This window comes from Mastigoproctus giganteus, chromosome 10, assembly GCF_048544385.1.
Source record: "Mastigoproctus giganteus isolate SK-2022 chromosome 10, ASM4854438v1, whole genome shotgun sequence".
Lineage (NCBI taxonomy): Eukaryota > Metazoa > Arthropoda > Arachnida > Uropygi > Thelyphonidae > Mastigoproctus > Mastigoproctus giganteus.
Genome location: NC_143584.1, coordinates 89677292 through 89701859, shown reverse-complemented (window position 1 = coordinate 89701859; position 24568 = coordinate 89677292). Strand labels below are relative to the sequence as shown.

Here is a 24568-nt window from a genome sequence, read left to right as displayed (position 1 = left end):
TAGTCCACAGTTGAAATTTGATTGAAATTAAGACTGAAACTTGTACTGAAAATCTCTCTTGCCATTGTCTGCTTTAGTGACACTATGGTCCCAAATAATATCACATATATTCCTGTGCCATCTTATATGTGATATTATTTGGGTCATTGACAATGATTGGATCAGAATATCCTGCCCCTTGTACTCTCCATGATATGTTTATACAGATAACAGGTCAAGTTTATTCTCCATGATATGTTTATACAGATAACAGGTCAAGTTGATTCAGAAAATTTACCCCTAACCCCAAGGGCTCACATCTGGTGAGTATGGGCTTGGCACATTCAGGGTCCTCAGCTGGATATCATCATTCTTCTCTTTCTTGGTGATTTCCTTATCTCTCTCTCTCTCTCTCTCTCTCTCTCTCTCACACACACACACACACACACACACACACACACGGTAACTCAGAAATTTTTTTTGGCTGGTGCAGCATAAGCCTCATGCTTCCTTGCACCATATGGCTAATAATAATAATAATAAAGTTGCTATTCCACGATTTTGATTCATTTAGTGGTAATTTGAAATCTCTCATTACAGGGCATTCAGATCTACTTCCTTAATCAAGTTGCATAAAGAGACTTATCATACTCATGGTTATCACCCGGTCTGTGGTTATACTCTCATTCTCAACTTTCCTTTACCACTATATATCTCATACCACACATTCTATGCTCTCCTAAAATTGTTCTGAATCTGAGTATGATCTTACCGCATTCAGGCAGCATTTGATCAGATGTGTAACTACTTCCCTTACTCCCTATACAAATTTGTTCATTACAAAATGAAACTCATAATCCTGTGTGCACCAAGGTCAATATTCAATGCCCAACAAATTAATGTACTTCTAACTTTTGATGTGAAAACATCTATGGCGGCACTAGAGTAAAATCGATTGGTGACAAAATATTCTTGTAACGGAAATGATGCAATTGATTAGCAAAGAAATTTTCTTGTAACGGAAATGACGTCATAACCAAAAACTACTGCAAGAAGTTATTGTTTGTTGAAGTGATATGGACACAAATGACGTCACTTCCTATTAGGTGGCTCTTAGATTTTAAATGATGCAAATGACATCACTTCATAAATGGCGCTAACAATGCTAATTCAGTTACTAATGTTGACTAAGTAGTTGATTCAGTAGAGAAAGTTCATACAAATATACGGAAATTATGTCACTTTCTAAAGGCTGCTAACTCAGTCACTAACATTTATTCGGTAGAGTAATCAGCGGGTAGTAATATTATGTAAGAATAAAAGCTTCAAAGCCACCGAAGAAGCCTCTCGTGTTGAAAAGGAATGAGTTCAAAAACATGGAGAACAAAAAAAATGCAGACTTTAATAAAATATGCAGATTTTATTTAAGAATATTCTTCCAAGATCATTCTTTCACACAAGACCATTTCATTACTTAAAATTTAAATGGCTTTGATTTAAGAATGCAACATTAAAACAATCACTTCAACAAACAATAACTTCTTGCAGTAGTTTTTGGCTATGATGTCATACTAGTGTACAAATGGATTTCGCTAACTATTGAATTGTAAAAATACCCATAAAAGTATTTTGAAGAGGCTTTTGCAGACATTCTCTCAGATATGCCAGACAAGCTGTGCAACCTGGGAGTCTAAAACACTGTTGGGTGACACTCAAGTCAAGTGGACCCAATTTCGGCGAAGTCTGGACAGCCTGAGACAGCCAAACCCTCTGCTTGCACCTTCACGATGGTTGGGTCTGTTAGTAATCCTGGGTATAACCGCCATGTGTAAGTGCAGTCGATTCACACTGTGGGTGACCACGGTGTGAATCAACGTAAGCAGGGGTTGAGGTGTGGTGCCCACACCGCACGGAGGAATGAAGCCCCTCTGTGTTACCAGGCAATACTAGGTGGTAGATGACTCTCATCAACCGGAGCAATACTGCAACTTTGCTTATCGGAGGCTTGAAGTGGTGGAACCCATGTTTAGTTTCTAGAGCTGAATTCCTGTCAACCCTCCCCCATTTCTTCCATCTTGCAGTATGAGTGATGTCTTTTTGAGGTTATGATGAACCCCATGGTGAGATCCAAACTTACGTACATTTCGAGAGTACAGCTCTAAAATGGTGTTCGCAGGCCAACCGCTAGTTAGTACACCGATCCGAACCTATCGGTAACTCTCTAGGAGGCTTCCGGAACATCTAGTGTATAATCTTGTTGCCTCTACTCTACCAGATAGTGACAGGAGAGAGTCTGAGTTGTTGTTATTGTCATTTGGTTTTTAGGAGCATTAGCAACTAAAGCCATATTGCTCCGGGAATATGCGGTGGTCATTCCTTGACCTTTCCGCATCCTCCATATTTGGTGGTCATGAGCTCGAATTCTGGTCTAATCAAAAAGCGTGTGCTATGCACTGCTGCTCCTGCCCGGTGCCTCTGTAGCCAGGTGGGAAGGAGCAGCAGTGTGTAGCACATGCTTCTTGATTAGACCGGGGTTCGAGCCCTTCACCACCAAATACGGAGGATGCAGAAAGGTCGGAATGACCACCGTATATTCCTGGAGCAATATGACCTTAGTTGCTAATGCTCTTAAAAACCAAATAACAACAACAGCTGCTCCTGCCGACCTGGCTACGGAGGCCCCAGGAGTCCGAGTAGTGCGTATGCGGGTAGCATTGTCGAGGCCACATTATGTCAAGGATCTGAGTGTATTCGTACCGTGTATGTGCCATATCAAAAAATTTAATTACTTCATACAACATGCCCCCCCCCCACACTTTTTCTTACTATTGAATACACCATGAATTGTCAAACTAATAGAGCAAACTTATCTACAAAAAGATCTAAACCTCCCATACACGTCCTAGTTCATTTCACAAATATATGTGGTCTCAGTTCTAATCTCAGTGATGTCCATTTCCACTTACAGTTTGCCAAAGTCCATATACTTTTTCTGACAGAATGTCAGTTATCGGTTGATTCAATCATTGCTCATCTCAGTTCCCCAAATTATTCACTGTATGATTCCTTTCACCTCAAAGGTGGTACTTGTGCATATGTCCATTCCAATATTCCCTGTCAGAGACTCGGCAATTTGGCGCCTCTGTGCCAAATTGCCAAGTGGCAAATTTGTGCCAAATTTTAGCCAGGTGGGTAGGAGTGGCAGTGCATAGCACACGCTTCTTGATTAGACCGGAGTTTGAGCCCGTGACCACCAAATATGGAGAATGCAGAAAGGTCAGGGAATGACAACCGCATATCCTGGGAGCAATATGGCCTTAGTTGCTAATGCTCCTAAAAACCAAATAACAACTCGGCAATTTGGCTTCTCTGGCTTAAAATCTCTCTACTTCATTCTCTCAAATTCATCTGTTCTCTCTATGGTTCTCCCAACTACATTAATCACTTGGAACTCTGACTTCCTCTCTTTGCAACTTGACTTTCTCCAGTCCAACTTTCCTAACAGTGAGGTTATTTTCCTTGCTGGTCTAATTCTAGCTGGTCGAGATGCTGAGGCGTTTGCAATTATTAATGACCTCGCACAGATTGTTCGTTTACCTACCAGAATACCGGAGAATCCTAATCATGCAGCCAACACACTTGATCTTTTTCTCACAAATAATCCTAAGTACACGGTCGAAGTGAGTGGTCCTTTAGGCACCTCAGATCACAACTCGGTGATTGTCTCTTCTCCAATGGAGCATTTATCTCATTTCTGTTCCCAACCTCATGTTGTTTGGCATTACAAGAATGCAAAATGGGATGACCTGCAAGAAAACCTCTGATGTCAATGTTTGCTCTGATCATGTCAGTGAAATTATTTTTGTAGGAATGTTTTATTCCCCATTCCACCCTAAAATCTCGTCCTTTATCTAAACCTCGGTTTTCCAATAAATATGCTAAGGCTGTTCAAGAAAAGAATGTTGCATATCGTAATTGGCTTGTTTCCAATTCTTCAGTTTCATTTTCTGCCTACACCAAAACTTGCAACAATTGTGAAGCAGTTATTAATCAGTGCAAACTAGATTTTGAACAGGCTAAGAGTAGAAAATTTGCTTCTTGCTTAATGGTAGCTGAGCATTCTAGTCTCTTGTTAAAGTTATTGGCTGCAACTTTTGTCATCTCTGTTCCCCCTCTGTCAAAACCAGATGGTTCTATTGTCACTTCAGCTAAGGATAAAGCCGACCTGCTAGCATCCCATTTTTCTTCCAACTCATGTATTAATGATCTTGGTAAAACACCTCCCACCATTCCCAGCACTCTACATTCAAGGCCTCCTGTGGTCTTCCATCAAAAGGATGTCAAAAGGATTTTGACGAACCTTGATGCTAAGAAAGCTCCAGGTCCTGATGGTATTTCTCTACTTGTTCTCAAAACCTGTGCTCTTGAACTTACTCCTGTTCTTTGTCAAATTTTTTCACTTCCTTATTCCAAAGGTGTTTTTCCTTCTGCTTCGAAATTTGCTCATATCCAGCTAGTTCCTAAAAAGGGTTCCAATCCCTACCATGGAATATTGCTCCCACATCTGGGGCAGCAACCCCAAAACTTCTGTTAAGCTTCTAGATTCCATTCAGAAGAAGGCAGCTAAGTTAATTAATGACTCCTCTCTAACAGAGTCTCTCCATTCTCTGTCTCATAGACATACTGTTTCTGCTGTATGCCTTTTCTACAGACACTTCCATGGGCACTGTCCTTCTGAATTGGCTTCTATAATTCCCGCTCTCTCTCTCTCTCTCTCTCTCTCTCTCTTTCAAAACAGTCCAAACATCTGCTGCCAACTTCAAACTCACAGAACCAACTTTTCATCTTCCTCGTTTATTCATTCAGCTGCTGTTTTCTGGAACAACCTTCCTTCATACTTATTTCCTGAAAATTACAGTCTACAGAAGTTCAAGTCTAATGTCAACAAATATCTTCTTTCATCATCTCAACCTCCAACCCATGCACAGTACTAAATACTATTGGTTCTAATACCTCTTGTGTTTGGGGTTTTCATAAATAAAAAAATATAATAAAAAAAAAGAATGGATAAAACTCCAGCTGAGGAAAATCGAGAGAATTATGGAAGAATAAAAGCTTCAAAGCAACCGAAGGAGCTTCCCATGTCAACAAAAGAACAAGTTTAAAAACAGAGAGAACAAAAAAAAAAAATACAGAGTTTAATAAAATCTGCTTCTCGAGATTTTGATCAACATCAACCTTCTACATTGACTTCTCATCAAGAAGCTGAACAATCGACATAATGGTATCCAAAGACGAATTTGGAGAGGTTTGCGATATCTGTGATCGATTATGGTATGAAAATGATGTAAAATTGTGTACTGCAGGAAGTTACCTGTTACTTCTTCTAGAATTTCAGACTGCAGATGTAACGACTATGAAGACTTGTAATACTCATCGCCGCCTCTCTCAATAATGATTCCATTCCAACATTTTCGAAGAGCAATGGTTTTGTTTGTCCTGCTGTTCCACCTCATCTGCCTCAATTGGATTTAGTAACTGAGCAGCTCATTTTTCTTCATATACCATTCATGCAAATTAGAAGACTAAGACATGGTTTTGGCCAATACAGAATTTTGGGCCAAATTATAAATGCTCCTGTAAATGTTAATTCAATGGTCAATCACTTGCCTCAGAGAATAGCTGAAAATTAGGAAGAAGTAAGCATACTTAACTTCGATTGTGTCATTCAATTCAAATGAGAAGATCAACAAGCTTGTGGTGTAGCAGTTTATCATAAGAGAGAAAATCGTATTCACATTATTACTTCTCATATGGAAGTGATTTATCGAAAAACTGTTGGCAAATCCAGGAGTGTTAGACCTGTTGGAGACATTTGCGCAGCTGAATGCCTTCTTCCTGATGGTGAAACGATATTGTCAGTAGTCATTTACATTTCACCTAACCAAAAGATTGAACACATCATTGAATTCATCCATTTCATTTTACTTCCTTACACGATTGAAGGAGCTGCATTGCTACAATTTTCTCACAAGAAATGTGACCGAATACCAATGATACTTAGTGGAGATTTCAATGTTAATTTTGCAGAGACTCAATCCAACCTTCGACTGATTTCTTAGAAAATAAATTTGGATTAATGTTAAATACTTCTAGATCTGTATCGACTACTAATCATGGAACTATAATTGATGCTTGGTTTCAAAGACATTTATACTCTTTACTATCTGAAGTGTATGTATCGTATTTTAGCTATCACAAACCCATTGTAAGTAAATTCCTATTGAACATGTATTGCAATCCCAAATTCGTGAAACTGTCGGAAAAAAAATGCTTTAAAATGTTAAACGTGTTCAGATTCTTTTCATACTAAACCCCTTTAGCATCGTCCAAGCCCAGGATGTTTTTGCATAAAATAAAACATCTTTCATGTGTACAGGTTACACATGGTGCTTTTTTTTCCAGATGAGTTGGTTGCCCATGTCTTTGTTAATGGCTGAAGCAAAACTTATCCAGGCATCTTGCTTTGCTTTTCTTCTTATTTGGCGGAATTTGGCCTTGAGTCTTTTAAAGTTAATAAGAACAGCATTTGTAGGGAATTTGCGAAAAAAATTCCAAGCTCTATTTTTTTAATGTACTGTGTATAAGAAAGATGATGGTAAGAACACATATTTAGAATGTTGTGTTCAAGTCTTGAGACCACACTTGAGACCACACTTGAAGAAAGACAGTACTTCTGGAAAGAGTTCAAAGAGGAGCAACTGGGTTGGTAACATTGGTGCTAATCACTGTCCATATGAAAAACAGCTTAGAAGGCATGGACTTTAAAGCTTGGCAAGGAGACCCCTTGGGGGTGGGGGGGAGCTGATAGAGGTATATTAGGCCCTGAAGGGAATCAAAATGAGTGAGGGAGGTAGAAGAACCACTGTGTACGAATGAAAAAAAAAATTTTTTTTTGGGGAGTAACAGAAAGCTGAATCTCACAAAGTTTACTTTAGATAATGTTTTGTAGAATGTTGGAATGAATTGTCTGCCACAGTGGTCAAGGCGGAATCCTGTATAACAAATGACATTAAATCTCAATTAACCGTATTATATCAGCTTCTATAGACCTAATAAGTAGGTCAAATTCATTCATTTTATTGACAATACTCCTAAAATTATTATATAAGTAGTTTAAGCTTTGTGTTTCCTTGTTACGAACATCGATTATAATTGAATCATGTTGTGCTGTTGCCTCTGTTACATCCTTTCACATACTTTACTGATGAATAATCATCATTGGTCCTTTGAAACCACCGTTCACCCTTGGACCCTTCAAACTACTCCAAGAGAGCAGAAGTGTGTGACATTGACTTATAGCTCTTCTCTTTTCCCTCACTAGCAGTTGTGATTTTCCCTGAACTTTTAAAGCTCTTGAACTGATGCTGGATCTTTAGCCAATGAAGAGTGACCACTGTAACAAATTACTTGCCAAGGTTGCTGAGGTTGGTCCATTCTTATACAGCCACTCCCTGATTAATGTAAAGTTTGCATTCCGCGGAACTCTACATAAGTTGGATTTTACGTAAGTCAGAATTTTCCCCATGCTTGTGTAGCACTCACAGTTGTGCTCGCTGAATTGATTGAATCAAAAAATAAATGTTTGACAAGCATGTGAATTATTATATGAATAATTAATAGAATTATTTATTGTATTTATTCAATTTTTTATCTCATGTGCAGGAAAAATTACAAAAGCATGCAATTTAAAAAACTTAAAAATTATAAAATTACAAAAAAAGAGAGGAGACAGGCATAACGTCAGTAGGTTTTGCCTCTCAAGCATCATTGTCAGAATCGACGTCTTCAGCTGATAAGTACGCCGCTGTGGAGATTTAGAAGGTTTGGCTGCTCAGTCTTATGAAAGAACATATTAATGGATGACTGGACGGTGGCATTTTTCTTTTCATTGTAGATTTCTTTGTAGCAAGCAAGCATATCATTCACCCTTCTGTTAACTTTTAAGAATCATTCACTGTTAAGATCCATCTTCTCAAACCTCACCATTGCTGATGCAATTTCATGAAATGCCATTGCCATCTGTCTGGTGACGAAGCGTCCCAGCTCCTCATTTGGTTCATCTTTAGCTTCGTCAGCATTTTCTTCTTTCACTCTCGCTGCCTTCAAGTCAATAAGTTCTTCATTAGATAATTCCTTCTCTTCTTCCTCTGTTAACTCCATGTCTTTGGCAACAACCTCCAACTGAAGTAGCTCTGCAACCTTTACAATCTTATCTGTAACCTCTTCATATGATTCGTCTTTTTCAAACCCTTCAAAGCCTTGGGCATATTTTCTTCCGTGCACCATTTAAACAACTTTTAGTAAATTCCCCCCAGGCCTTATTAATGTTTAAGATGGCATGGTAAATATTGTAAGATTTCCAAAAGTCTCTTAACATAAAATTTTTCTCACCGTCTACTGCAGACAATGCCCGAGCAAATGTGCGTAAATAGTATGCTTTTAAATTCAAAATAACACCCTGATCCATTGGTTGGATGAGTGAAGTCGTGTTTGGCGGTAGAAATGACTCTCACATTCGAATTGAAATCATCTAGATGCATAGGATTTCCACGAGCATTATCTAAGAGAAGCAAAATCTTGAAAGGAACGTCGTTGTCTTTACAATGAAGCAGCATTTAAACCAATCCCCAAAGATAGATATTGTTATCCATGCTCTCTGGTTCGATTGGAAATGCACGAGTAGGGTGGCTTTATTGATGCCCTTAAATGCACAAGGATTTCCAGAATGGTACACAAGCAGTGATCCCACTGTATTAGCCCCAAGCAAGAGCATGGCCCTATCTTTTGAAGCCTTGAAACTTGGCATTTTCTTTTCCTCTTTGGCATTGTTATGTTTGATCTGGAACTTTTTTCCAGTACACAGCAGGCTTGTCAGCATAAAAAATTTGCTGCATTGAATAGCCACCTTCATCAATAATTTTTTCCAACACATCACAAAATTTCTCTGCAGCTGCAGAATCGGCACTGACGACTTCACCGCATACTTTAATGTTTTGGAAACCAGTGCAAAGCTTGAACCTATTAAATCACACGTTGCTTGCCACGAACTTGGCTTGGGGTTCGGCGTACTTATCCTTAATATCTTCCTAAATACTTCTTGCTTTTGCTTGAATGGCCATTGGACTTAGGGGCACTTTCTTCTGAATCTGATTTTCCATCCATATTATTAATAGCTGTTCCATCTTCGATATAGCACCTGAACACTGTTTTGTGATCACTGTTGATCTTAAGTGCATTGATCCTTTAACATGTTCTTTTATACATGCACTGTCCTTTAAAATAGTATTCACTGTAGAAGCAGCGAGACCTAATTCCCTTGCAATAGATGACAAACTTTGACCTGCTTATTACTTCTTCATCATTTTCATCTTCATTTCTATTGTTTTGTTTTGTTTCCATTTTGTTTCGTTTCCTGGCACTGCCAGTACTTGCACTTTCCGTTGGTCCCTTTCCCTTCATCATTGTAATACATAAAGAGGAATGAGGAGAAGTTTCTGAAAATTTGTTTTTTATATGATTGAAGATTTCAGTGAAGGGGAACACATTTCACCATAATATTGTAATGTAAAAATCCACAGAATTCCAGTTATCGGGATTATCGCAAATGCAATAAGATCGAGTTTAGTATCCAATTATAATAGATTGTGCTAACAGAAAAGCCCAATAAACTGGAAAGTGTATATTGTTTTTTGGTAGCGACCTCCAGAAATCTGTTTTAGAAAAATATCACAAAGGCATTCAAAATTGATTCTTATAACGGAACATAGGATAATGATGAAAGTGTAGTGCAATTTCCATTATAAATATGACCTTTTAGAGAGATAAACAGCTTAGTAATATAGCGAAATGTTCAACTTCCAAGGACTTAGAACGAATAAAAACAAAACAAAACAATATGTTATTGGGTTCACATTACGATATTTTCACAATACCTCCATTTATCCCTACAGATGCAAAATACGTTTCCATATTTTTTTCAGTTTGCACCGGCTGGAAAAAACTTATGTAAAGTCGAATTTGCATCAGTCAAGTTTTATGTAAGTCAGGGAGTTCCAGTACTCTTGTTTTCAGAGTTAAGGAAACAGGTTTGTAATTGGAGCAGTTGTTTGAAGTGTATGAAAATATCAGGGAATCATGACTTTCTTTCTCTTTCCACTTTTGAAAGTTAACAGCCAGTTAATGCTGTAAGTGACGTTTGTTGCATAATGAATTCTGCACACTTGGAAAAGTCGGAACACTTTATAAGATTTTGTTGAAGTACCTTTCCATGGGAAAACATGAAATCTTCATTTTAAGATGAAGCTTTTTTGGGATGGAAAAGAAATAGAAAGGTGTGCAATTGTGTAAAATTGGTAGGACAGATACCATATTAACTTCATTTATTCGATTATCTATTGTTTGATTCAGTTGATTAGAATGCGTCAATTCTAATCAGTATGGAGCTATTGAGATAAGTCTAGAAAGTGAGTATACAACCAATTTCCTCAATTTATTGTTTTCATCAGAATTTTTTTTTTTTTTTTTTTTTTTTGTTAGGTGCATCGGCTTCTGTGGCCATAATGCACCTCCCAAAGTTTTTGCATTTTTACTCTGATCCAAGCTTGAGGCGGGATTCGAACCCACGACTTTTGGGTTGCCAGGCAGGCAGGCACTTTATCCACCTGGTTAGCCCAGTCGGCTCATCAGAATTTATGTACTGTTTAACCTGTAAGTTTTCATATAATGAGACTCCATCGTATTGAGCATTTTTCTCCCCTGATTTTTCTCAGCTCTTGTTATAGTGGCCTTTACTGTATTCCTGGCATTCTGAACTGAAATATCCATTCCTTTAACTGCATTACTGCAAGGTAGTTTATACTGATTTTTTTTTTTTTTTTTCTTGTATCCTTCATAATTTACTTTCCATTTATTATTTATAATGTATTATATTAATGTGACACAAGACCAGTTGACAAACAAGGGAAACAAACAAATAAAAAAACTTTTCCTAAAATCATCACTTTTGAATTGGTGGAGATGCCAAAAATGTTTTTGAACCGAAGATGTGCCTGCAGGGTATATGTAGTCCTTTTTTTGCCTATTCAGTGGAAATTTCACTAATGTAACTCTAGAAAAATAAATTTGGTTGAGTGAGGTCAGTCCACCTAGTCCAATTCATTGAACAATCAAGCATATTTTTGATTGAATCTGCAAGCAGAGCTTCTCATTACAATAACTTTGACTAGTTTTAAATATCTAGGACATTACATAAGGTATAAAACAGAAGATAAAAATTACAAAATAAATTATTTCATTATAGCAGCAGACTTTATAGGTTATTTCTTTATTTAATACCATATGAAATTAATAATATTGTTTATTAAGCTATTCACCTAAACTACTATACATTAAGGTGACATTTCAGGTGCCTTACCAGTACCTATCATCAAACTAGGCTGCTGACAGACTCCTCTTGCCAATGATCCCAGATGCACATTTGGTTTCTAGCGTTGGCAAGATCTTCTTTCCAAGGCAATGGGTATTGGTAAGATGCCTGAAACGTTACCTTAACGTATGGTAGTTTAGGCAAATTGCTTAATAAACTATATTATTAGTTTCATGTGGTATATGAGTTGTATTAAATATATTAATAATCTTAATGGAAAACAACCACATAACGTCCTTCCCAAACTATATTAGATTTTATAGGATTCTGGCAATACGTAATACTGCTTTACCCTGTGAAACATCAGTTGTGCAGTTGAAAGCAGAGTATCACAGACAGATATAACAGCCAAGAGGAAATTTCTAAGACACTACTGAATAAAATTTTTTGGAGAAAAATTTCTGATCAGGAAGATAACAAAAAAAAAAAAAAAAGCAAATGAAAAACATAAGCTTCTTGTAAAGTTCTTTTTTTATTAAAATTTTGTTATAAAGCAATGATTCTCATTTTTTCTTTTTCATTTTTGTGCTACCAGATTAAAAACACAAAGATGTTTGAATACCACCATGGTGGAAACTACCCCCCCCCCCCCCCCAAACAGTTTTCATTTTTTGGCATGTTCATGTACTGCTTTTCACTATCTTATGTTCACAGTTTGACATTTCCTTTTATAAAGCATTTATTTATTGATAAATATAATTTAAATTGTTTTACGATATTATAAAAAGTATCTTGTATATCTTATTTTAATTTATTCATATTCTAGAGGGGACAACCCAATATGGGTACTCATGCTGCTAATATTAAACTGTTTTCCTTTGATTATTGACAGCATCTGTAACATTGATTTTTTGAACTGCATAATTCTAATGAAATATGCATATAATGTATGTAACATGCATACACCTCAGTAATCTCATAAAACTGTTGAATATTCAACAATGACAGAATATTAACTCTTTGATATACAATTTCAGACTTGATCAAACTCTTGGAAAAGTGGCAGTTCCTTCTGATAAAAGTGCCAAACCAGCAAATGTTCTTACTCGTCTTTATCAAATGGAGCAGCAGGTAAATGATCTTAAGATCTTGGGGAAAGCCAAACAGTATCTCTTCTAATAAGCATGTTTTTTATATAAGGTAAAATTCCATTACAACAAATGTTTTAATGAAAATTTCACTATAGCAAAAATATTTGTGCCATGGCCAACTTCTCTTATTACTAGTGCTTTATTACTAGTAAATGCTTATTACTAGTAAATCTCCTTTGAAGAAATAATTTAGATGAAAAATTGATTACAACAAATTATTTTTAAAGTCCACTATGCCTAAAATGTACTTTTACAGTGGAAGAAAAAGTGAAAGAAAAATTCTATTGGGAAAATTATGAAAAGCATTGTGTAGCCCATGTTGTAAATATGGCTATAGAGGAATTCACTTGATTTCAAATGCATCTTGTAGGATTGGCAAGACACTCCACACTCTCTAGAGTGTCTTGCCAAGAGGTGGGAGCTCCATGAGGATCCGTTCTGAATGTCACTTTTTATTATCAAAATAAATTCTATAAACTATTCACAGAACAACTTCCACTGTAAAAAAAAATGCCTTCTACATTGATGATTTTACCATATTGTCATTCCTGTGGTATGTGAGCCGTTGAAAGGCAACTGCAAAAAAAAAGCCATTGATGATCTTTCATCCTGGACATTGGCTAATAATCTTCAGCCTAACCAAGAATTAAGGCTTGGGCAAAAGATCACCCCAAAATTCCTGCCAGTGGTAGAAGAAGCCAAATTCTTAGGGCTTATTTTTGATAAGAAGCTGAATTTTTTTCACCATGTCCATCAGCTAAGTATGCAAAAAGGCCTAACATTCTTGGTGCTCTTTCTTCATTTTTTGGGATGCATCTTTGATATGCCAATGTGCCATAAAATAACAAACAAGCTCATTGATGTTTCCTGCTCTCTTTACCTTGCTCTTGTCTGTTGTAAACTTGATTATGGTTGCCAGGTGTATGCTTCCACTAGAGACAGTGCACTATGGTGGCTAGATTCAATTCAGGCCATCCACATTTCCAATGGAGCATTTTGTACATCTCGTGTCTAAATCCTCTATCTTGAAGCAAATGAGAATCTGTTTGTTAATGCAAGCAGTTGACCTTGCAGTGTGCTTTTAAATTGAAGTTTCTACCAGATTATCCTATGTGGATATCAGTTTTTGAGTCATGATAGAAAAATCTTTATTACGCTGCCAGACTGCCAACTGACCTTTTGGCATTTGGATCTAAGGCCTATTTAACTGATCCCTGTATTATTGTAGATTATGTTGCCCTACATATGGGCAACTCTTTACACCTTGGCATGCTGACCACCTAATTTGTGACTTCTCCTTTAAGAACTAGGGAAAGAGTGCCACACCTCATTATATATAAGCAACTCTTCACAGCACATTGAGCAGAACATCTTGCTGGTGTATGTATATAGCTCAAAGTTAGTCATCTGTGGGATCAGCTGCTGTCCTCTTATGCAGCATAGTATCAAAAAAGTAGCTATACACTGGTTTTATTGCATGCAATAGTGCTAACCATGGATCACATTAAATTTCACTGTTACAATAGGTGTATGGTGTATACTGATTCCATAACTACATTGCAGGGTTTGTCATCAGTGAGGTAATAGACTTCAAGTCTTGTCCTGAGTTCTGTCAATGCCACATTCTCTTCAGGAATCGAAAATAGACATTTGCTTCTGCTGAATTCCAAGCCACATTGTTAACAAGAACATTAATTTGGCTGATGCTGCAGCCAGATAAGCCTCCCCACCCTTCCCCTGGATAATCATTGCCTGTTAGTCCCCTGTATAGACTAAAGGCAAATCTTCACCAAATTGATAGCTGCTGTAGCTGAATGGTCAACTACAAGGGTGCATAAATACATGTGGCTTTGAGTGACTGTGGTTCAAGCCTGTGTAACTACTAAATATGGCGCGCCTCCGTAGCCAGGTGGGAAGGAGCAGCAGTGCGTAGCACACACTTCTTGACTATACCGGGGTTCGAGCCCGTCACCAAATACGGAGAATGCGGAAAGGTCAGGGAATGACTACCGCATATCCCGGAGCAATATGGCCTTAGTTGCTAATGCTCCTAAAAACCAAATAACAAACAAACAAACAAACTAAATATGGCACTGTTTCTTTTAATATTCTCTCTATCTTGTATACTCCTCTGACCTGTAGTATAAACAGAAAAAAAAATAATAATAATAAAATAAAAATAAACTATATTCCCAGTAGCACGATTCTTGTTATGGATGCACTTCAAACAAATTAAAACTGGATTGAGCCTGTAATTAAGCCAGTGATAGTTCAGTCTGTGCAGCATATGAAAAGAGGAAGTTGTTCCCGATCAGCTCCTCATGGGGCAGGCATTTTATATATTGTTTTCTGCTTAGGGCAAATGACCCTCCTATGTGTGAGTACTGCTGTAGGCTGTGTGTGTGTGTGTGAACTTTGTGTCCAAATAAATTTAAATCCTTATCAATTGTGTCCACAATATTAAAATCTTAAGGATTGCTGGGTATCTTCAGTTTGGTAGTTATGTTCTTCTTTATGTCTTCAACATCCTGAATTTAACAATCAACATTCTTGGAAAAGAGTCTATGGGTGCTAGTTTGGAAGAGGAGTAGGGTGGATGATTAATCTGTTGATCTGCCATGTTTTGTCAGAAATGTCTTCATAACAAGTGTGGGATGGGTGAGGGCATTGTTGTTCAACAAGAACCATCTGCTTTTCTCTTGAAATTGCAGCCTTTTCCGGGAAATGTACTTCTGTACGTAGAATTCAGCATTGACTCTCTCCCCCCTTCAGGTACAAATTCTTTGTGAATCACACCCTGTTTGTCGAAAAACATGACATGATCAGCATAGTTTTGATCTTGGACTTCTGCAAATAAAATTTTTTGGGACTTAGTGATGATTTTGAAGTCCACTGCATGTGCTGATGCTTCATCTCTAAGTTGTACTGAAACACTTGACACTCATCTCCAGTGACAATACAGTCAGGATTGTCTTGACGATCCTGATGGATGAAGTCTTCACATGACAACAGTCTTTGTTGCTTCTGCTCATCCATGAAGCTGTTTGGCACAAATTTTGCACATACCTTCCTTTTTCATAAATCTTCATGCAGAATTTGACAAGTTGTCTCCTTATTCATATCCATCTCAGCAGCCATTATGCTGAGGGTCAAACAATAATTTCTTACCACAGTTTTCTTGAACTTTTGCAACTCTGACCTCATTTCGAGAGGTTGACAGATGCCCAATTCTTGTGTTATCGTTAATATCCTCATGTCCATCTTTGAACTGCTTATAGCATTCATACACCCTGGTACAACTTAATGTTTCATCACCATAATCAGCTTTTAATATTTCACATGTGTCTATTGCAGATTTTTTCAATTTAAAACAAAATTTGATAATCATCCATTGCTTCATTGCAAAATTGTGACATGGAATGTTAGCACTACTAATGAAACTGGTTGTTACTTGCAACCTGTCAACCTGTGGGAGCAGATGACATTCATTATGTGAAATGTTAAAACACCTCTCACCACAATCTAAGGATCACCTTCTAATTTTGTTTAATAGAATTTTTCTTAACAAATAATTTTCGGATTCCTGGCAAAAGACTATCGTTCTTGCTTTCTCAAAACCAGGAAAGGATCCTAGAAATCCAAGTAACTATCATCCTATTGCTCTGACAAGCTGTTTGTGCAACATCCTGGAAAGAATGGTTAATGCATGCCTTGTATGGTATTTGGAAACAAATGGTCAGCTTTCCAGGCCACAGTGTGGCTTCCAAAGAAATAGATCTCCTCTGGATCATTTAATCCGACTGGAGACTTGCATTCATGATGCTTTTATTAATTCTGAGCATCTGGTAGTGGTTTTCTTTGATATTGAAAAAGTGTACAACACAACCTGGTGATTTGGCATATTACAAGATCTTTATAACTTTGGTCTTGGGGGTAACCTTCCTTTTTTTTATTAAAAACTTTCTTTTGAATAGCAAATTTCAAGTTCGTTTGGGATCCACCCTCTCTCAAGTGTTCCCAGGAAGAGGGAGTCCCACAAGGATCCACTCTAAGTGTCATGCTTTTCGCAATCAAATAAACTATCACAGAATGATTTCCACCCATGGTAAACAATGCCTTCTACGTGGACGATTTTATTATATTTTTTCATTCATGCAATATGAGGGTCATTGAAAGTCAACTGTAGAAAACCATTGATCACCTTATATCTTGGTCATTGGCTAATGGGTTCAGATTTTCATCACAGAAGACCTTTTGTGTATACTTCTGTCTCAAATTAATCTTCATCCTGACCCAGATTTAAGGCTTGTACAAAATAACATCCCAGTTGTAGCAGAAGTAAAATTCCTTGGACTTATTTTCAACAAGAAGATGACATTTCTACAACGTATTCGTCAGCTTAGGACAAGGTGTGAAGGGCTTAACATCCTTCGTGCCCTTTCGTCAACTTCATGGGGCATAAATCATTCTATCCTTCTTCATCTCTATTGAGCCCTTGTCCATTCCAAACTCGATTATGGGTCTCAGGCTTATGGTTCTGCTAAAGATAGTGTACTTCGGTGGTTAGATCCAGTCCACCAACAGGCCATCCGGATAGCCACTGGAGCATTTTGCACGTTTCCTGTCCAAAGTCTAACACACTTTACATCTCATGTCCAAAGCCTTTACATTGAAGCAAATGAACCATCTCTATCTCTTTGACGTAAGCAGTTTTCCTTGCAGTATGTCTTTAAATTGAAATCCCTGCCCAATCATCTCACATGGGCATCCATTTTTGAGCCACGTTGGAAAAACCTCTACAACACGCGACGGACTGCCAACAAACCTTTTGGTATTCAAGGGCTGCTAAATGAACTAGGCATGACGGTAGAGATTGTTGCCCAGTCACCAAGGCAATTTCTTCCAACTTGTGACTTCTCCCTTAAGATCTGGAAGAAGGCTACTACACTGCCAGCTATCTACTACAACTCTTTGCATCACACAGAGATGCAAAGAGTTGTTGCATCACACAGAGAAAAGTATTATGACTTTTTGCCAGTCTATACAGATGGCTTGAAGTCAGAATGCTATGTGGGATCTGCTGTTGTATTCCCTCACAAAACATTATCCAGTAAGAATCCACAAGAAACTAACATTTATACTGCAAAGTTGCATGTAATAGAAGCAGCCTTGATCACATTAAAAATAGCGATTACCAAAGGTATATGATTTATAGTGACTCATCAAGCATTTTATAGGCTCTGTTATCGATGAGATATAACCCTCATCCGGTTGAATCCAGCAGATGCTTCTCTCCCCCTCTCTCTCTCTCTCTCTCTCTTGTTGAATCAGAATTTGACATTCGCTTTTGCTGGATTCCTAGCCACATTGGGATCTGGGGAAATGAATTAGCTGATATCACAGCCAAATCAGCCCTTTCTCTGGATAATCATTGCTTGTCAGTCCCCTATACAGACTACAGGCAAATAATATGTTCTAAATTATATTCCCAATGGCAAGATTCTTGGCACGGACAGGCCACGAATAAACTACATCATGTTAAGCCTGTAATCATGCAATGGCAGTCCAGTCTACACAGGGTCCGAAAACAGGAAGTTGTTCTTGCTTGGCTCCACATAGGTCATAGTCATCTAACCCATTCCTTTTTCTGAGGGTGGATGACCCACCTATGTGTGAGATGTGTAGTACTGTTTTAACTATCTGCCACGTTTTTATAGTGTTCTGTTTTTATAGAATCATGAAGTTTATTTTTTAGGGCTTTTAATAATCTTGCTGAACCATCTCCACTCAGTCAGATTTTAGGTGACAGAGGCAAAATGTCTGACGTTTTTAACTTTTTACACTGGATTAATTTATATAATATCAGTGTAGATACACCATAGTTTACCCATAAATTAAACTATGTATGTAGTGTGAAAGGCATTGTTTTTGATTGTATCTCATATTATGGCTACCTTCACAACGAGATACCAAGTATTGTACTAATTCGAATAAGTAATGCTTCTCTAGTAGAGAAGACTAATGTTATTTATTCTCAGTGGATACCACCACCCAGATGGCACTATTTCAAAGCTGGTGACCTATCATTGTTGGGTGGGCAGGTACCCAGATAATGCAAACACACCATCACAGGGTGCTTCCGTAGCCAGGCGGGAAGGAGCAGCAGTGCGTAGCATACGCTTCTTGATTAGACCGGGGTTCGAGCCCGTCACCATCAAATACGGAGGATGCGGAAAGGTCAGGGAATGACCACCGCATATCCCGGAGCAATATGGCCTTAGCCTTAGTTGCTAATGCTCCTAAAAACCAAATAACAAACAAAAACAAAACAATGCCATCACAGTTGCAAAGTGGTTCCACAATATAAAAGATGCCAAATGGTATTTGGAATGATACGATATTTGAAGATCAAATTCACAAGGCATAATATGATATGGGTTTAAATTAACTATCTCGTGAAGGTAGCCACAATATGATACAATTAAAAATGATGCCTTTCACACTACGCACATAGTTTAATTTATGGGTAAACTATGTTGTATCTACACTGATATTATATAGTTAATTTAAACCCATTTCATATTATGCCTTGTGCATTTAATCTTCAAATATTGTATCATTCTGACACCATTTGGCATCTCTCATATTGTGGAACCACTTTGCAACTGTGATGGCATGTTTGCATTACCTGTATACCTGCCCACCTGCTGATGATTAGCATTAGCATTAGTAGAGGCATTCGATGCAAGAAAACAAGCTTATGCAGCATCAGCCAAAAAAAAAAATAAATAAAATAAATAAATAAAAAAAAAAATAATAAATAAATAAAAAAAAAAATAATTCCACTTCACCCCTCTGTTCGTTCGAAATACCCGTCCAGCTGAGCCTTAAACTTATTTAGGCTATCAACTTCCACGACAAGGGATGGAAGTCTATTCCACCAACCAACCACCCGCTGGCTAAAGGCAAATTTTCTCACGTCTATCCTACATCTGTCTTTTCTCAATTTGAATTTATGCCCTCTCAGGTGATTATTCTGAGCAAGAGGAAGAATCCCAGCATTGAGCATGCTCAAACCATTCAAGGCTTTATACACCTCTATCAGATCACCTCGCCGGTGCCTAGTCTCCAGACACTGTAATTTGCAAAACTTAAGCCTTTCTTCGTAAGAGCACCCCTTTGTTCCATTCACTAATCTGGTTGCCCTTCTCTGTACTCATTCCAGCATCTCTACATCCTTCTTGAAATGAGGCCTCCAGACCTGTATACAGTACTCTAGGTGTGATCTGACCATTGCCTTATACAAGGGAATAATCACCTCCTTATCCCTGCTAGAAAAATTCCTATATATCACCGACAATACACCATGAGCTACTCTTGCAGCCCGTCTGCACTGCTCAGAAAACTTCATATCTGGCTGCACAACCACCCCCAGGTCCCTTTCATTAGTACCACAGAGTTGATACGTTGCTCTGGGGTTGCTGTTTCCCATATGTAGTACTTTACATTTGTCAATGTTAAACTTCATTTGCCACCTCTCAGCCCATCTGCTCAACCTTTCCAGATCCTGTTGCAGTAGCATAGTGTCAGTAGTGTCCTTGACAACCCTGCCAACCTTCGTATCGTCTGCAAACTTGGACATTAAGCTTGATATACCATCATCAATATCATTTATAAATACAGAAAACAATAATGGACCCAATACTGAACCCTGAGGGACTTCACTAATAACATTAGTCCACGATGAGCAGTGTCCATTGATTACTACTTTCTGTCTTCTCCCCCTCAACCACCCCTTTATCCATAGCAGCAATTTGCCTCCAATGCCACACTGCTCCAATTTGTGCAGCAGTCTTCCATGTGCAACAGTATCAAAAGCCTTTCTAAGATCCAAGTATATAATATCAAAGTTATTCCCTGCATCCAGTTCTTTTGTGACTGCATCATAGTATCCAATCAAATTGGTCAGGCAAGACTTCCCCTTAACAAACCATGCTGTGTCTGAGCTATAACTGAAGTCTTGTCTAGATGATCCTGCAGTGCTTCTTTAACCAGTGCCTCCATTAATTTTCCAGGAACAGAAGTTAAACTAACAGGTCTATAATTACTTGTGTCGCCCTTTGATCCTCCTTTGTGAATTGGGGTCACATTTGCACATCTCCAGTCCATGGGTACTTCCCCTGAGTCCAAGGAAGCTCTCATAATTATGGCTAAGGGTTTGCTTACTTCCTTTGCTGCCTCCTTTAATATAACTGGATAGATCCCATCCACCCCAGGTGCCTTTCTTGTATTTATCTTCAACAATTTCTCCTCCACTTTACTCTCAGTTATTACAAGATTCTCTAGCTTACTGCCAGAGTTGAATACACCTCTGGCATTCCCCTCGCTGAATAACTCCTCATGTGTGAATGTCGATGCAAAATATTCATTCAGTTTGTTAGCTACCTGAGCAGGATCATCAACAGTTGACCCATCGATATCAAGTGGACCGATCTGATTCATCCCCTTCCTTCTAGAGTTTACATAAGTAAAGAACTCTTTGCTGTTTTTCTTTGCATCCCTTGCCAAAGATTTCTCGTAATCTGCCTTCGCCTGCCTAACCTCCTTTGTAACTTGGTTACAGATCAACGTACAAATATCTATCATAGGCTTCTGTGTCACGTGTTAATTTGTATGTATCCCATGCATTTTTCTTCTCTGCCATATGTCTCATTAGTTCATCTGACATCCACTTAGGCCTAAACCTTGAACAATATTTCTTAGTTGGTATGTAAAGCCTAGTAGCTTCCAAGATAAGTTCTTTGAATGCTTCCCATTTTGAATTTGCTGTTGGTAACATCATCAGTTGGTCCCACTTGTATAGAATTTAAATACTGTCTCAGTCCATCGTAGTCGCCTTTACGAAAGCAATAACCCTTCCCTTTACTCCTAATGGTAGTTACCTCTTTGAGTAAATCCCACTTCAGCACACTGTGATCACTGCCACCTAGTGGTTCATTTACCTGCAGATTCTTAATGCATGAAGAATCACTACTGATAATCAAATCAAGAGTATTACTCCCTCTAGTTGCCTCCCGAACATGCTGATGTAGAAAACAATCATCCAATAAATCCACAAAAGCCTTGCTAGTGTGTGAGTGACCAGCCCCCAAATTCCAGTCAATATCTGGGAAATTAAAATCCCCCATTATAAGACTCTCTGATTTACTGGCCCACTCTATTTCCCCGTACAGTTTCTTATTATACTCATCAGAGTCATTAGGCCTATAGCACACTCCTACTCTCAATTTTGATCTCCCAATGCTTATGTCACACCAAACTGACTCGACACTGCACTGTCCAGCAATGTCGACTGGCTTCACTTCCTTGGATTTTATGTATTTCTTAACTAATAGCATAACCACTCCTCCCTTCCTACCCTTTCTGTAGACGTTGTACTCGCCAAATTCCAGTTCTGCATTACTTATATCTGTGTGACACGACGTCTCTGATATCCCAGCAATATCCACCTTTGATGCTTTGAGCAATACCTCAAATTCATCAAATTTATTTACTAAACTCCTAGCATTGGTGTACATGCAAGTATACATGCACCTGTTCATTTTCTTAGCTACCCTAACACAACCTATGTGTTTATTTGTACCCCAATGATTCCCAGCAGTCTCTGAAATATCCTGCATCTTATTTTCCAGGCTGCGGCTCATTCCAATAGAAGCAGTGCAAGAATCACTTTCACCTCTGCCAGTGGCTACTGTTAATCTATTAGTCCTTGTATCCCCCCAATCTAGCAGTTTTCCGACCCACCTAACACTGCCTCGATAGCATCAGCAAACATTCTTGCACCCTTTCTGTTTAAGTGTATCCCATCCCTGTAGAAGCAGTCTCTCCTGTTAACAAGTACAGACCAGGCTGAAAAAAATTCTACCCCTTGAGCCTTGCACAATCCTTCCAGGGCCGAATTGATCGACAGGGCTATCATTATATAATGTCTGGGCAGAATTGCAGACACTTTCAAATTCAACCCTAATTCACGGCTTTTTTTCAACAGTGACGTGTACTTGTTAAGTAATTCCGCCGATCTCCTACTCTTAATATCATTAGTGCCAACGTGTACAACTATATCACCTTTTGTGCCCTTAAAAGATGATATCCGCTCTACGTCATCAACCTTTGCCCCTGGCAGACATACCCTGGTCCTGTTCCACCTATCCTTTTTACAAAGCATGTTTCCCGTTTCCCTGACAATAGTCACCAACAACTACTAGTTCCTTTGGGACCAGCGCATTCTGCCTTGGGGGCTGCCGCCGTGTTGCGTGATGACCAAGTGCAAGCTCTGGCATTGGTGTGGGCAGCTGAGAGCTTGATGGGCCCCTCACTCTTAATCCTTCGAGGGCATCCACCCTGTCCTTCAAGCTCTCATATAGGCCCATAAGAATGCTGAGTTGTCGCCTGATTTCCTTACACTCCTTGCATCGTGCACACACAAAGACATCCCCCATGGCAGTATCATGTCCCGTACCTGACTGCTCCACAAACATCAAGCAAGTAGTGCATTTTAATAGGCTGTGATTCAGAGGGCAACTGCCCCCCTCAGTTCTCCCCTGAGCCACAGCACTCCCATTAGCTTGAGCCTTTTGCTTTACTGCTCTGCTCAGAGTCATGATTTCGATTTAATTTCAATAAAATTTCAATTTCAGTACAAAATTAAAACCCTAAACTTATATCTCAACACAGTTATAATGCTATATTTATGTTTCAGTATCGAGTGTTATCTACGAAATCCCTTTATATAACTTCCGTATCAAGTTAAGTATTAATTATTTATTTTTACTAATTATTTGTTACGTAACCCAAGTCATTATATGTATAGTGAAAAGTACAATTTAATTGACAATGAAGTTCAACAAGATTAATTATCTGATTAATTTACAATATTATGTACTATACTATACTATATTAAGCTTATGCTATCTATTATCGCGTAACAATGGCGGCAATTACGAACGGTAAACACATGGATTTGATACCCTTTCCGATACTAAGTAATACCTATAAAATCTCTATCTAAGTTACTTTAATCTAAGTATCGTAAATAAGAATATAAAACTACTCTAGAAAATAAGTTAATATGCCAATTTAAGCTAATAAAACAGAAAATAAATTAGAAAAATCTTCTCTGTTCCAGGAGCGGCAAAAATGTACGTTCGCACAGGCTACTCTCGTGCTCTTAAAAGCAAAAAGGATTAAGAATTAATCCCTTTAGCTTTTAAGAGAATGAGCTAAGGGATTAATTCCATGAATTAAGAGTTAAAACATTTTACAATTTAGCAGTGCCTGTAAAACCCTGCAGGAGGAAACTGGCAAATCACGTGCGGGAATAGAAAAAGATGGAAGGTTTTGGGAGAGGCCTTTGCCCAGCAGTGGATCAGCGATGGCTAAAAAGAAGTAAAACTTATACATTCTATACACTACTGTACCGAGAAGTCACTCTGGTCAACTGCTATATATGTGTCCACAGCCATTGGCAAAGATTAATGCATATTCCCAATGCGGATAATACGTAAATAGTTTCACATAGAAACTATTAAAAAGTTTAAACGTAGTAAAAAGTTTCACGTAAATAGTTAAAAATACAATGTATCCCCCCCTTTACAATTGGTTCAGCGTACAATCAAATCACGTTACGACGAACTCAGCATAGTAAAGTACCATTCACTATACGATGTGCAGTAAGCGCCAGTCATTGTGATCATGTTTGTGAATTGAATTTTATTTCTATTAAACAGCGATTCTAATTAGCGAAAATAGGAGGAATATTATCCACAGGCTATAAAAGCAAAGATATATTAAGCACAAATTTACCCTTTATTACCTTACCAATTAAAAAATTAAATGATACGTCAAAATCGGAAGAATATACATGAAAATCGGAAGAATATATGTGATAATCAGAATAATTAATACGTACTGTAATATGTACATACGAACTAGTTGACATTTCTGTTCACTG

General features: G+C 38.1%; 1 protein-coding gene across 4 annotated transcripts in view; it reads left to right on the top strand.

The window, feature by feature from the left end:
- The window catches only part of LOC150079143 (potassium voltage-gated channel subfamily KQT member 1-like), a 334431-nt gene that overhangs the window by 290878 nt on the left and 18985 nt on the right, over positions 1–24568 (top strand). For 3 of the 4 annotated variants that reach the window (XM_090383460.1, XM_090383459.1, XM_090383462.1), the window contains exon 17: positions 12445–12538. In XM_090383460.1, the coding sequence (XP_090239586.1) occupies positions 12445–12538 (94 nt within the window). Of the gene's footprint in view, positions 1–12444; positions 12608–24568 lie in introns of all 4 variants that reach the window. The other variant, XM_090383461.1, reaches the window with a different exon arrangement.